Source organism: Carassius carassius, chromosome 12, assembly GCF_963082965.1.
Source record: "Carassius carassius chromosome 12, fCarCar2.1, whole genome shotgun sequence".
Classification (NCBI taxonomy): Eukaryota; Metazoa; Chordata; class Actinopteri; order Cypriniformes; family Cyprinidae; genus Carassius; species Carassius carassius.
The window spans coordinates 25,897,720-25,913,321 of NC_081766.1; the positions used below are offsets into that span (position 1 = coordinate 25,897,720).

At 39.9% G+C, this 15,602-nt stretch overlaps 1 protein-coding gene across 1 annotated transcript; it reads left to right on the top strand.

Moving 5' to 3' along the window:
- Positions 1-11,917: 11,917 nt before the first annotated feature.
- sst2 (somatostatin 2) lies at positions 11,918-12,643 on the top strand. Its single transcript, XM_059562828.1, has 2 exons — positions 11,918-12,131; positions 12,225-12,643. The coding sequence occupies exons 1-2, from the start codon at positions 11,994-11,996 to the stop codon at positions 12,414-12,416; spliced, it is 330 nt and encodes a 109-aa protein (XP_059418811.1). The 5' UTR covers positions 11,918-11,993; the 3' UTR covers positions 12,417-12,643.
- Positions 12,644-15,602: the final 2,959 nt, after the last annotated feature.

Genomic DNA, 15,602 nt, shown 5'->3' on the forward strand with positions numbered 1-15,602 from the left:
ACAGCACATCCGCCAAAATCAACCTGCAGAAATGCTCGTTGCTCGACTTGTCAAGCTTTACTCTTTTAGGTCCCATGGCAGTAAATAATACGATGATATGATCATGCAGTCAATACAGATATTTAATAAAAACATTAAAAACAAGCAGGGCTGTAAAATAACCCATTAAAAACGCACTCCAGGTCTACACCTGACACAAGTGGCATGATCTGACAAAAGACAACAGAACACAGTGATGCTGTCTACACTGGACACGATCCCCATCAGTGAATTGATGCTTGTTCTTTTTATGATGAAATGTTCTGACACTGCGTTCAGATGATTTGACACTGTAGTGTGATGACAACTCTCGCGTCCAGTGTAGACACAGACAGTGACTGCTCTATTTACAAATAAGTTATAGAACAAAAAAATCCTAAACCAGCGGCATAACTAGATGGAAATATAGACTAGAAAATATATTTCCACTTGCTCTGTCCTGCGGAGCTGCCAGTTTTAATCTGAACAGCTCTTAATGCCGAGTGGATGTTAGATGCATGATGGTCTAGTATTAACAAATAAAAATAAAAATAAAAATAAATAAATAAATAAATAAATAAAGGTCTTTCCAGCATTAAGGTAATAACATTACAGTTTTTTTTATCATCTTGTCTCAGTTATAAATGTATAAATATATTAAAACTTGTTTTGAAAAATGTCTGTCATTTGAATATTGATTTTAAAATCAATTTAAATCATAAATCTGATTTTTTAAGGCCATATGCTATCGCCCAGCACTAAAAGTAAGTAAAGAATGCTCCCTTTAAAGTCACTTATGTTGTCAGTTAATGAAGCTCTTTTTTTTTACATCATGTGCATTTTGTTGATTATAATGAGAGAACTTGAGTTTAATCATGAGGACGGTTTATTAATCCGTCCATTCTTTAGAGTTTCAAAGATTTCTTGTTTTAGGCTAATTAGACATAAATAATGTGAACGAACTTAAATGGTGCTTCACGTTTAAACATGCAACAATTTCTTAATCAGTGTACAGACAAATGTCTTTTTCTGTCAAGAAAAATAAAAAAAATGCATGTTGTTTCATTAAAGAAATTTTAAAATATAAATTAAAATATAGGCATAATATATGAAAATATTGACATTTTGCAAATTAATCCATGTAGCCTAGCTCACTAAAATAGGCTACCACTTTTAATGCTCAGATGCAAAGTAAACCACAGTTTCTTTTGAATAATATAACACATAATTCATATAATATAAATAATACTGCACACCTTTTACATGTGTCAGATCTAAAATATTTTTTAATACCATGTAGTTTAGAGAAAATATAGGCTTGACATTTATCCTGCTTGAATTCGTTCTAAGAAATGCACATAACTTCATGAGTACCAAACTTTCATCCGTGAATGTTACATATTAAATATATAAAATATTTTAACTATAGTATTCTCTTTCATTTTCTGTGACTGAAGCAGTCAAATGTACCACATCAGAGAGGCAAAACTGACGTCTATTTGAGAAAATGTGCTTTGATGCGCTTGTTTGATAACTTGTGGATAAAGCGCCACTCAGCGGTCAAAAGCTGCAAATGCACTTTACACCGCGGCCGTGGTGGTACGTGGGGTGGTAAAAAGGGCCTTTTCCATGTCTACCTACTGTAGTTAAAAATAAATTAACTGTAGGACTAAAAAATAAAGAAAATATGAATGTACAATTCAAAGGGGTTACATCCTCCCATCCTGAACCTGCAAGCATCTCTGCATGCAGTGTACCTATAAAATCACTGATCTATCAGGGGTCAGTATCCTAACCTCAAGGAAATAATCTGACTGAAGGGCTTGTGTGAAGGCTTTGTTTAAACCACTTAACAGGGATTTCATAACTAACACTAAGGGGTTTCCTAATGATGTATAAGTTAGCCTATCACGTGGCTCCCTGATCCTGGTAGAACATCTGGACTCTGGCTCAGGTATTTCCTGCACAGGCGTATTTCCATTTCTTTCAACATTCTCCTCAATCAGTATTTCACTGTCATCATCCTCTTTCCTCATTTCATCTCTTATTCCATCAACAGGTTCCATCCTATCCATGATCAAATCCTCAGTACACTCATCATCGTTGACATCAACAGCCTCAGAATCCAGTTCCTTGACAGGTGAGTTTCCCACATTCTCTTTCAGGATGTCCTCAGGTAAGTTTGTTTCTCCCTTTTCAGAAAAAGCTACTTCTTCCTCTGCGTTTCTCCCATCCAACTGCACATGCTTAAAATCAATATCAAGACTTTCCACACCTCCAGAAGGTTCAAATGGTTGTGCATTTGGATTCAGTGTTGTCTCACAGGAACTTCTTCCCACCCCTTTTATGTAGGGCACGTCCTTGACAATGGTTATGGTAGGATATGTCTTATCCTGCATTATTTGGGGGAAGTAGAAATCTGGTTCTCCATCACTATCATACGCTTGTTCATCGTAATCCTCTGGAACTATTAGCGTTTTCCTAGAACAAGTCGTTTTTTCCTTTCCCTCCATCCATTCTGTTGTCCTCATCACTGGAATAGGTGGGGATTAAAAAACCACAGGGCAGGAGTAAATCTCGATGGAGGGTCCTTTCAGGTCCGTCAGTAGTAAGAGACTTTATGACATAAATTGGAGAATCAGCTATTTGCTTGACTATTTGGTAGATGGTCTTGCTCCATTGGTCAGCTATCTTGTGCTTGCCTCTTATGCCAACATTCTTGATGAGAACACGGTCTCCAGCTTGTAAAGTGGATTCTCTCACCTTCAGATCATATCGTTGCTTGCTGCGAAGAGCTGTCTTCTTACTGTATTCAACGCCAATTTTTTAGCTTTCTTGCAGGCTCTCTTGAAGCTTTTTGACATAACCAGCATGACTAAATCTCTTTTCCCCTTCTGGTTTGATACCAAAGGCTACATCTATGGGAAGGCTGTCTCCCGAACATTAGCTGATAAGGAGAAAACCCGGTGGTGTCGTTTTTTGTACAGTTATAGGCATGTACCAGAGGCTGCACAAAATCACGCCATTTGATCTTGTGTCCTTCTTGAAGAGTTCCGAGCATTTGGAGAAGAGTTCAGTTAAACCGCTCCATGGGATTTCCACGTGGGTGGTAAGGAGTGGTACTAGTCTTCTTTATACCCAGAAAAAGACAAAGGTCTTTGATCACAGCAGATTCAAAATCTCGACCCTGATCGCTGTGCAGGCGTTCTGGTATCCCATAATGAATGAAGAAGTTACCCCAAAGTGCTTTAGCAACTGTTCTTGCTTTTTGATCACCTGTTGGAATTGCTACAGCATACTTGGTAAAGTGATCAGTGATGACTAAAATGACTAAAATGTTTTTTCTGCCTTTGCCTTCCTTCTGATACACCTCTCACAGATACTGACCTTGGTTTTGCCATCCAATGACATCCTTGGCCAATAGAAACGTGTACAAACTAAATCTAAAGTCCGCTCCACTCCCATATGAGTCATGCAAAGGTTCTAAGACAACTGCCTTATGCTTCTGAGGTAGAACTAACTGATAGAAGGGCTCTCCTCTATTCATACGCTTCCTGTAAAAGACTCCATCAAGAACTACCAGTTGGTGAATCAGTCGAAGCATAAGTTGGACTTCTCGGGCTTCTTGCTGTTTGACACGGTAAGAAAGACGTTTTCCAGTGTTACTCTGCTAATGACAGGATCATTTGCTTGCTCTACAGCCCAATCATGTGGCGACATCCTGGGAAGGGTGCTGGAACCAGGAAGAAATTCAGCTTGGGGGAATTCAACTGGGATGGCATTAGCAACAATGGCAAGACATTCCAGAGCAACAGGTAAATTGGCATCTTTGTCTTCCACAGTGCTTCTGTAGAGTTGATGCTTTTGACAAACGGCTCCCACTGCTTCCTCAGGAAAAGGAATTCTATTTTCCTCATTCAGAAACTGGGAGATGAACTGACTAATGCGGTCGTCTTCAACCTGGGAACTGTTATCAGTGTCTACATGATCATGTGGTCGCCTGGAGAGATCATCAGCATCTTGATTTTTGTTTCCAGCTCTGTATTGGATGCTGAAATTGAAAGTAGACAGGGCTGCAAGCCACTGGTGTCCTGCAGCATCAAGCTTGGCAGATGTTAATCTGGCTTAGAACTAGGGCTGGGACAACGCGTCGAGGTCATCGATGACGTAGACGCAAAAAATATGTCGACGCAAAATAAGCGCATCGATTCGTCGACCTGTTTTTATTTCTCTAAAAAACATTTGCAAAACGTTTACCTTATGTGCGCTGAATATACGCGATGGCCGGATCAACATTCTGTCCAACGTTATATAACCAATCCAGGGGTTTTTCTGCATTGATCTTTTTTTTTTGGCGGGTGTCAAAGCCTTATTTGATCGGTGAGTGACAGTGACAGAGCGCGTACGAGAGAGAGAGCCCCGGCTGCGTGCGCACTCACAGTCTTCAAACAACACAAGCGCTTCTTGCTCTCTCTCTCCCTTGTGCAAAATCAAAATCATTAAACACGATAGAAAAAGGGCGAAACACCAAAGTTTCACGCGCAGTTTCACTCACAGTACTTCACACTACACGAGCGCTCTCTCTCTCTCTTCCCCCACCCCTCGTGAATATTAACCAAAATCATTAGACACGATAGAAAAAGGGCGGAACGCCAAAGTTTCACGTGGAGCAATCTGAGATTTTTTTTTCTCCATGACAGGCTGCTGGCTCCCACTGTTAAATTTTTTTATTTTTATTTTGGAAAAGCACTCTCTGTATTAGCTTAAAGCCCTAAAGTTTACATTGGTTACTGTATTCTTTCAATTGCTCTAAACAAGTATTTTGGGTGAACTTTTTTATATGGAATGCTAGACATCAAGTTGTTGTTATTTTCATCTGAAAGAATAACTTTTTTTCAGTAAGCTAGGCCCTATGTGTTCAGTAAGCTTGTTTCAGTAAGCTATGTGTTTTCAAGGCTTCCAGGTTTTATTGAATGCTATGCTCTATACAATTGCAAAGTAATGCATTCTTAGTCAGTCTTTTATTTTGTAATTTTAAGAGCAATAAACATATATTGCAATGTTAAGGAATTCATGTTTTTTTCATTCAGATATGTAAATCAACATGTATAAATTGTTAGTAGTCAATTAATGGGGAGATAATCGAAATCGAATCGGCCCGAAAAATTAATCGTTAGATTAATCGATGCATCGAAAAAATAATCGCTAGATTAATCGTTTAAAAAATAATCGTTTATCCCAGCCCTACTTAGAACCCTTTGCATTCCTTCGAGGTGGACAATAGCCAACTGTTAATTAATTTAATGGTTTGGAAATTTTGGAGGAGTCTCTTACAAACCTCCTATAATACCCAGTGAAACCCAAAAAGGTCTTCAGTTCACTGATATTTGTCAGCTTTGGCCAGGTGGTGAGTGCAGAGATTTTCTCAGGGTCTGTTTATACGCCTTTCTCAGATACAGTATGTCCCAGATAATTCACAGATTTAATGAAAAAGTGGCATTTGCTTGGAGATAGTTTTAGACCAAACTCTTTCAGCTGGTTCAGGACTTTCATGAGGCGCTCTTCGTGTTCCTCCAGGCTTTTTGAGAAAATGATGAGATCGTCGAGGAAGAAAAGGACTTTTTTGAGATGCAAGGTGCCCATGCACTTTTCCATGACACGCTGAAATGTACTAGGTGCATAAGTCACTCCCTGCGGCATCCTATTAAATTTTTAAAATCCAATAGGTGTTATGAATGCCATCTTATATTTATCTTCCTCTTCAACCTCCACCTTTATAGGTAACCTGACTTAAGGTCTATGACAGAAAACCATTTGGATCCTGTCAATGCAGAAAGCATTTCCTAAATGCTAGGCAGTGTATAGGCATCTTTGATCGTCTGATTATTTAGTTTTCTGTTGTCTATGCACAGGCGGATAGCACCGTTCATTTTCTTTACGATGACTATTGGCGTAGTGGAAAATGAGTATGCCGAGTATAAGCGGTATGCCGAGTCTAGGAGCTTCACGTAGTTTCTAGGAGGAGCTGTAGAACCAAGCTGTTTAATCATATCAGAAGCTGGTGGCAAGAGGCTTTCTAAGATTTTCCTTTGCTGGATATCTATTGGAAGAGAATCCTGTAACAGAAGATCAACATGAACGTATCTGCTTTGTAATGTAGTAAAGAAAATTAAAGTTTCATCAAAATTTAAATGGCACACAGCAGACACATTAGCATATTACGGTGTCATTTATCCACTGTTTTGGAGACTCAGAAGCGAAGACCAGGAGACGTTGGTATATCTTTCATACTGAAGTTACTCTTTATTGAGAACTCGCTGTGCGTTGCTGCAGTCATCCAAGTCTAACCAAAGCAATGATACTTTGGAGTTTATATACATTTCAAGGGGGAGGGATACATAGAGGTGGAGACAGTTCACACAAAGCATGCAAATGGAATCAGGAAATTGCCAGACACTGGCATTTTCCCAGCCTTGATCTCATCGGCATAACAGGGTCATTCAAATGCATAGGTGCTAATTCAATCAGTCTTAAAAATCCAAATGGCAAGGAAGAGTACAAAGACAATAGGTCATTATAGGTGCTAATTCAATCAGTAAACCTGGGTTGCTTGACTTGATCATCTCAGAATGTCATCATCTTAACCTCAAAATGTAAAAACACAATGTGCTTACTATTACATTGGAACCTAGATTTAACATTTTATAAATTTGTAATCCCACAACTGCATGACAGATAATCATAACAATAATTGTCTTGTCATGCTATATAAATTAAAACAATACTGATACATCCTTTTCATTTCCTTTCTCACACTCTGATGATATGAAATAATCAAGTTTTCAAAAATTATATAATTAATAATTCATTATTTGAAGACCTGAGCCTCCCACTGTGGATAATCAACCCAATTAATTTACAAAATGTTTTGGGTTGTTCGTCTGTTAGCCTAAAGATCAGCTTAACACTTGGGAAGTCTCTGAGTGGCGCCGATACAGGATGGCTGCCTCCGTGACGTGCTCTGCAGTTGTTTTTGTGTTTTTGTTAGTTTGTCCTGTCTTTAGTTATATTCCTGCAATCAGTTTCACCAGGGATGAATTGCTGGATATTCGGCAACACACATCTCCCGATATTTCACCGGTTTTCGACTATTCTGATGTTTTGCTGGACATTCTTGTCGGCGGAGCGGCTGCCCTGATCACACGCTTCAAGAGGACGCGCAGGCGGGGAAAGCGAGCGGGAGCGCTCGTGAGACTCAGAAAACGCGGATTTCGAACGCCGTTGCCTAGCATCCATCTGGCAAATCTCCGCTCTCTACCCAACAAAACGGACGAACTGCTTCTGCTCTCTCGGACAAATAAAGATTTCTCCCACTCTGCTGCTCTGTGTTTCACGGAAACTTGGCTGAATGACGCCATACCGGACAGCGCGCTCCATCTGCCGGACTTTCAGCTGTTTAGAGCGGATCGCGACGCAGAATCAACGGGGAAATCGCGCGGCGGCGGGACATGCTTTTACATCAATGAACGGTGGTGTACAGATGTAACTGTGTTAAAGAAGACGTGCTGCTCAAATCTCGAAACGCTCTTCATTAACTGCAAGCCGTTCTATTCGCCGCGGGAGTTTCATTCGTTCATTCTGGTTAGTGTTTACATCCCTCCTCAAGCGCACGTGAGCTCAGCTTTACAGAAACTCGCTGAGCAGATCCCAGAGACAGAACAACAACACCCAGACTCTGTTTTAATCATTCTTGGGGACTTTAATAAAGCCAATCTCTCCCGTGAACTGCCAAAATACAGACAGCATGTTACTTGTCCCACAAGAGACAGTAATATATTGGATCACTGTTACACAACAATAAAGGATGCATTTCACTCTGTTCCACGAGCAGCTTTGGGACGTTCTGATCACCTTCTGGTTCATCTTATACCGACCTACAGGCAGAAACTAAAATCAGCTAAACCTGTATTAAGGACTGTAAAAAGATGGACTAATGAAGCAGAGCAGGATTTACAATCTTGTTTTGACCTCACTGATTGGAGTGTTTTTGAAGCTGCTGCCACCGATCTGGACGAACTCACAGAGACCGTAACATCATATATCAGTTTCTGTGAGGATATGTGTATTCCTACCAAGACTCAACTAAATTACAACAATGACAAACCGTGGTTCACTGCAAAACTCAGACAGCTCCGTCAGGCCAAAGAAGATGCTTACGTGAAGGGGGACAATGTCTTGTATAAACAGGCTAAATACACACTGGAAAAGGAGATCAAAGTGGCAAAGAGGAATTATTCTGAAAAAATAAGGACTCAGTTCACTTCGAACGACTCCGCATCAGTGTGGAAAAGCCTAAAGAAGATCACCAATTACAAGACACCACCCCCCAGCACTGTGGAAAATCAACGACTGGCAGACGATCTGAACGAGTTTTACTGCAGGTTTGAAAGAACACCCATCACCTGCCCTGAACACCTCTCCACACAACCGTTCACACCAATAACAACTCCTGCTACCAACCATGAATGCCTCTCCAAACAAACGTTCACACCATTCACAGCTCCTGCAACCAACCCTGAATGCCTCTCCACACAACCGTTCACACCATTAACAGCTCCTGCAACCCATCCTGATCACCTCTCCAATCAACCGCTCTCACCATTCACAACTCCTGCAACCAACCCTGAATGCCTCTCCAAACAACTGTTCACACCACTCACAACTCCTGCAACCCACCCTGAACACCTCTCCAATCAAGCGCTCTCACCATTCACACCTCCTGCATCCCCCCTCTCCCCCACACCTGCAATACAGATCAGCGAGGATGCGGTGCGCCAGGTCTTCAGGAAGCAGAAAAGGAAAAAAGCACCAGGCCCAGATTGTGTTACACCAGCCTGTCTGAAATCCTGTGCTGACCAGCTGGCCCCCATCTTCACAAAGATCTTCAACAGATCGCTGGAGCTGTGCGAAGTCCCTTCATGCTTCAAACGCTCCACCATCATCCCCATCCCAAAGAAATCCAAAATTACAGGACTAAATGACTACAGGCCTGTGGCTCTAACGTCTGTAGTCATGAAGTCATTTGAAAAACTGGTGCTGGCCCACCTGAAGGACATCACTGGACCCTTGCTGGATCCTCTTCAGTTTGCCTACAGAGCAAACAGGTCTGTGGACGATGCAGTAAACATCGGACTGCATTATGTTCTGCAACACCTAGACAGACCGGGGACCTATGTGAGGATCCTGTTTGTGGACTTCAGCTCTGCCTTCAACACGATCATCCCAAACCTCCTCCTGCCCAAACTAACTCAGCTCTCCGTGCCCACCTCCGCCTGTCAGTGGATCAACAGCTTCCTGACAGACAGGCAGCAGCTAGTGAGGCTGGGAAAATACACATCCAGCACCCGTACAATCAGCACCGGTGCTCCCCAGGGCTGTGTTCTCTCCCCACTGCTCTTCTCCCTGTACACTAATGACTGCACATCTAAGGACCCCTCTGTCAAGCTCCTGAAGTTTGCAGATGACACCACACTCATCGGCCTCATTCAGGACGGTGACGAGTCTGCTTACAGACAGGAGGTTAAAGAGCTGGCTGTCTGGTGCAGTCTCAACAACCTGGAGCTTAACACGCTCAAAACAGTGGAGATGATCGTGGACTTCAGGAGAAACCCCCCTGCACTCCCCCCACTCACCATCATGAACAGCACTGTGACTGCAGTGGAGTCATTCAGGTTCCTGGGCACCACTATCTCTCAGGACCTGAAGTGGGACATTCACATTGACTCCATTGTGAAAAAGGCCCAGCAGAGGTTGTACTTCCTTCGCCAGCTGAGGAAGTTTAACCTGCCACAGGATCTGCTGAAACAGTTCTACTCCACCATCATCGAATCCATCCTCTGCACTTCAGTAACTGTCTGGTTCAGCTCAGCTTCTAAATCGGACCTCAGAAGACTACAGAGGGTAGTCCGGACTGCTGAGCGAATTATCGGTACAACCCTCCCATCTATTCAAGAACTGTACTTATCCAGAGTGAGCAAAAGGGCTGTTAAAATCACTCTGGACCCCTCACATCCAGCACACTCCCTCTTTGAACTGTTGCCATCTGGTCGACGCTACAGAGCACTGAGCACCAGAACGACCAGACACAGGAACAGTTTCTTCCCTCAGGCAATCCATCTTATGAACAGCTGATAATAACTGTGGGACACACTACACTATTTATATTTATATACACTACACTTTTTATCCAACACACATACTTAGCGTACACGTAAATCTTTTGCACATAATATACATGTACATACATGGAACACACTATACTACTTATATTTATATTTATATACACATACACTTATTTATCCAAACACACATACTTAGCGTACAGTTACAATTTTTCCACATAATATACATGTACATACATAAATGCTCTTTTTAATATACCTGCCATACATTGTCACTTTGTATATTGTCAATCCTTACCCACCTGTTTGTATTTTTTATTCCTTATTGTGTTTTTTGTTCTGTCGCTGTTATGTTGCACTGCGGAGCTCTGTCACGAAAACAAATTCCTCGTATGTGTGAACATACCTGGCAATAAAGCTCATTCTGATTCTGATTCTGATTCTGATTCTTAATTTAACAAAACAATAATTTCAGGGACATGGCGAGTAACAGACTAATGTATTTTGTGGATTATGATGAAGGCTTTATAATAAGCATTTTTAGCTTTTTTTGGTGCTTCTCATCCAATATGTTCTTACTGGCAATATTAATAATCTTTGTGATCTTACTTTTGCTTCTAGCCCCCAGATTCCCATACAAGGTTATGTACTTGTGAGACAGGTGATGTTCTAGGAAATAATACTTTCCAGCAAACTGGTGTAACCATACTCAGGATTCCCTTACTCACATTAAAACTATCTAGTTTCCTCAAAAGAAACAATCTTTAGCTTGCCTTCTTATAGATATAGCCTGTGTGCTCAATAAAATGTAAACTACAATCTAGGATAATTCCTATTTAAAACTACAATCTCAACATGCCGGCCCCCAATTATGATCGGCTGACATGTAGTTTGCCCTTCCCTAGTACTGACAAGTTCATTGGTTTTAAAGCATTTAGTGACAGAGCACTTTTCTTGCACCATGCCACCAGGCAGTATATGTGGTCAAAATATTGATCTCTTTATTATTAGTATTGTTACTATTTAACCCGCTGCTAAAAATGTCCCATGTCCTTTGCTCGTTGTCAGACGGCCAAAGGCATGGCTTGGGTATGTTTGGATTAAATTAGTGTTTTATTAAATGTCTTTATTGTTTTTTTATAGCGTTGTTATACAATTTAGGTGTTTGCTATTATGTTTATCATCTCAAAATTGCATCTGATGTGCTTTATGTATGCTTACTGTTTGCCAGCAGGTTTGCACAAAACAAGACAAGAGCACACACACAGACACACACACACACACATATATATATATATATATATATATATACTAGTTTCCCATGCAGAAAGATATAGTCAACAGCAAACTGTTTAAGGAAAAGTTGAAGAGTTTCCTGGTAACATCCCTTTACCAGTGATGACTATAAAAAATTTATGACCCAGAAACATTCGTAGCAAAATTACTCTAGCAACAGATCAATTTAATGGGGGCTAATTAGTGGTTTATTGGGGGTCCTTCATGTGAATCCCAATAAATGTTTCATGTGGACGTACTGTGTGCTTAGCGAGCAGGGAAACACCAATTACTTTGCTGAAGATGGAAAATAATATGTAACTGTATTTGAAATTACATCTGAACCGGTTAATTTTTAACTTGTAAAACTTATCAGCGCGTAACAAATTTTTACTTTGTGTAAGAGAAAGTACCAGTATAAAACAGTCTGGATAAACAAGAATACACATTTAGGGAGCACATTGCAGAAAAGGGGCTTGAACCAAGGTTGAACAAGCCACATCCTTCAAGACATCAGCTATGGCCTCACCCCAACTTCATGTCACTGTCTCCCTGATCTGTTTGGCCATGGCAGCAAGCATCATATCATGCGGTCGATCTCATATGGATACAGACTCCACACTAGAAGCATCTCGTGGCAGTGCTGCTGATGAAGTGGTAAGTTTATAGTAAAACTTTATATATTATAGCATGTATAAAATCTTAATTTTTGTTTTCTAACCTGAAAAACTGATTAAAATAAATCAACAGATACCTGAGAGATATTCACTTCCAGAGCTTCAGTGGTTGCTCAGTAATTCAAACCCAGCAGCCATTCAGTCTGAAAGCCCATCTCTGGGAATTCTACAGAAAGAACTGGACCTAATGAGGAGAGACAGTGGAGACAAAGATCGAAAACCAGGATGCATGAATTACTTCTGGAAATCCAAAACAGCATGCTAACCACAGGCAACCAACAGGTCCAAATTGGAGGCCTCCACCACAATCAATATGCTACCAAAAATATACCCATTCATTTTCCTGAATTCACACTCATCATAAGACAGTCTCTGTCTTTGGAGTGAACCTGAGTAATTGTAGCCATTATCTTCTAAGAGTGTTCGTTGATCTCTTATATGTCTTTCTCTGAAACATTGCATGCTTGCAATACACTGAATACAGCATAAAAATGGTCGCCAGTGTTATTTTGTGTGCAGCTGGGATTATAATATTACTGTAGATGTTACAAAGAAGTTCTGAGACAATTTAATCAAAACTTTGCATCAACAGTAAAAAGCTCAAACATATTCTCTTTAGGGCAAAAATAGCCTGAATTATTTAGTGAAATGCATCAACTGCAAAAAAATACATAAATAAATAATATAAAATAAAATATATACATACTCATTCTCACAGTTTATTTGCTATAGTTTAGAAAATGGTAATTTACATACAGTATGACAAGAATGCAGAGTTAAACTGTGTCAGAACAAATTCATTTAGATGATTTCAGATAAAAATTAAGCAAAACATGCTCAGGTCAAAGTGGCTGAATAATTTTTGGTCCTACATTTTTATCAGTTTTAATGGTAGTCCACTGTATGAAGACTTTTGGGTATAATATGTCACAGTTTGCTCTATTTCTCTCACTTACATGAATTAACTATAGTGTCCTGCACCCACTATTAAAAAGAAAAAAGATAAAATGCAAAAATTATATCTGGTGTGTATATATATATATATATATATATATATATATATATATATATATATATATATATATATATATACAGGGTTTGAAATTTACTTTTTCACTCACCAGCCAATTTGGCTACTAAATTTTTAAGTTACTGGTAATTTAGAACTTCTACTGAACACAGAAATAAACCATATTACCTATGTTGCAGCTTCATATGTAAATATATTTCTTATAAAATCAAATTTAAGACTTTTTAAGACCTTTTTAAAAATGTAATTAAGATAAAATAATACATAGTTGTAACACTAATGAGCGGATGGTATTTCAGCCATCTGTTCCATATTAATGAATCCTGACTCTCTAACACATTCTGCACTCAAAGACCAGAACGTGAGTAAACAAGGACCTTTGTTTTACAACATCTTCCAACATAATTCACCATTTGGGGCGCCGCGATGTTGGCAACATCCTGGCGTGGGTGACAGTTATTACACCTTTGAGACCGTCCAGAGATACCCACGCGAGCCTCAAAGGAGAAACAAAACACATTCCACAACACACACACATAAGCACACACTAGGGCTGGACGATTATGGCCTAAAATCAAAACCTTGATTAATTGAACATTTTACCTCGATAATGAACGATTATTTTGTTTCGGTTTTGTTGTTTTTGCCCTCATAGTTCACTGACAAGGTTTGTGACAAGGAGAGGCCTATTGTTTTCCTTAGGATTATTTTTTATTAGGGCTCAAGCCCGAAGGGGCGAAGAGCCCTATTGTTCCCCTAAGGATTATTAGGGCCCGAGCACCGATGGTGTGAGGACCCTCTTGGAATTGCTCTGTTTATTATTATTATTATTATTATTATTATTATTATTATTATTAGGGCCCGAGCACCGATGGTGTGAGGACCCTCTTGGAATTGCTCCGTTTATTATTATTATTATTATTATTATTATTATTATTATTATTATTATTATTATTATTATTATTATTATTATTATTATTATTCTCTAAGATGAATCGCATTTTTGAGAGCCTAAACATGCTCGAAAAGTCATGAAACTTTGCACACACCTCAGAACTGGCGAAAATTTACGTCTGATATGGGTTTCAGAACTGGGTGTGGCAAAATGGCTCGACAGCGCCACCTATACACGTTCAACGGTGTGCGCCTCGAGCTACGTTTCACGTACATGTATGAAAATTGGTATACACATGTATCTCTCCAATACCTACAAAAAAGTCTCTTGGAGCAAAATCCGAAACCCAACAGGAAGTCAGTTATTTTTAATTTTATGAGCAAATTTTGTGTCATTTTTGTAATTTCCATGCGTTGTATTTTAACGAACTCCTCCTAGAGATTAATTCAGATCAACACCAAAGTTGGTATGCCTAATCTAAAGGCCTTTGCGATGTTAAATTGCGAAGATTTTGAGTTTTCGTTAAAGGGCGTGTCCGTGGCGGCCTGGCGAATTTCGATGCTTCGCCATGAAAAATGAAGTTGCTATAACTCAGACATACAATGTCCAATCTGCCCCAAACTTCACATGTTTGATGAGACTCCGAACCTGAACAGATTGACATGCCCATATTCAGTTATAGTCATAGCGCCACCTATTGGCAACAGGAAGTGACATATTTTACACTGCGACTAACTACTCCTAGAAATTTTATGACATCAATGTCTTTTTTGTGGTCAGTCTAATCTAAAGGCCTGTGCGATGTTAAGTTGTGAAGATCTTGAGTTTTCGTTAAGGGGCATGTCCATGGCGCTGTGACAAAATTCAAAGTCTCGCCATGGGAATAAAAGATGTTATAACTCAGGCATAAAATGTCCGATCTTCCCCAAACTTCACATGTTTGATAAAAGTCCTGGCCTGAACAGATCTGAAGGCCAATATTCCATCGGGTGTGGCAAAATGGCTCGATAGCGCCACCTATACACTTTCAACGGAGTGCGCCTCGATCTATGTTTCGCGTACATGTACAAAAATTGGTACACACATGTAACACACCAATACTTACAAAAAAGTCTCTTGGTACGAAATCCTAATCCCAACAGGAAGTCGATTATTTTGAATTTTCCATGCAAAATTGGTGTTGTTTTTGCCATTTTCAGGGGTTTTATTTTAAATAACTCCTCCTAGAGATTTATTCAGATGAACACCAAACTTGGTCAGTGTAATCTAAAGCCCTTTGCGATGTTAAATTGCGAAGGACTTGAGGTTTCATTAAAGGGCGTGTCCATGGCGGCCTGACAAATTTCGATGTTTCGCCATGAAAAAGGAAGTTGCTGTAACTCAGACATACAATGTCCAATCTGCCCCAAACTTCACATGTTAGATAAGACTTCTGCCCTTAACAGATCTACATGCCCATATTCAGTTATAGTCATAGCGCCACCTGCTGGCAACAGGAAGTGACATGTTTTACGCTGCGACAAACT

What these genes read in the sequence shown, in the direction of transcription:
- sst2 (XM_059562828.1), top strand. Translation starts at nt 11,994, where the DNA reads ATGGCCTCACCCCAACTTCATGTCACTGTCTCCCTGATCTGTTTGGCC. An exon ending in GCAGTGCTGCTGATGAAGTG is followed by an intron (nt 12,132 to 12,224) that starts GTAAGTTTATAG and finishes ATAAATCAACAG; the next exon opens with ATACCTGAGAGATATTCACT.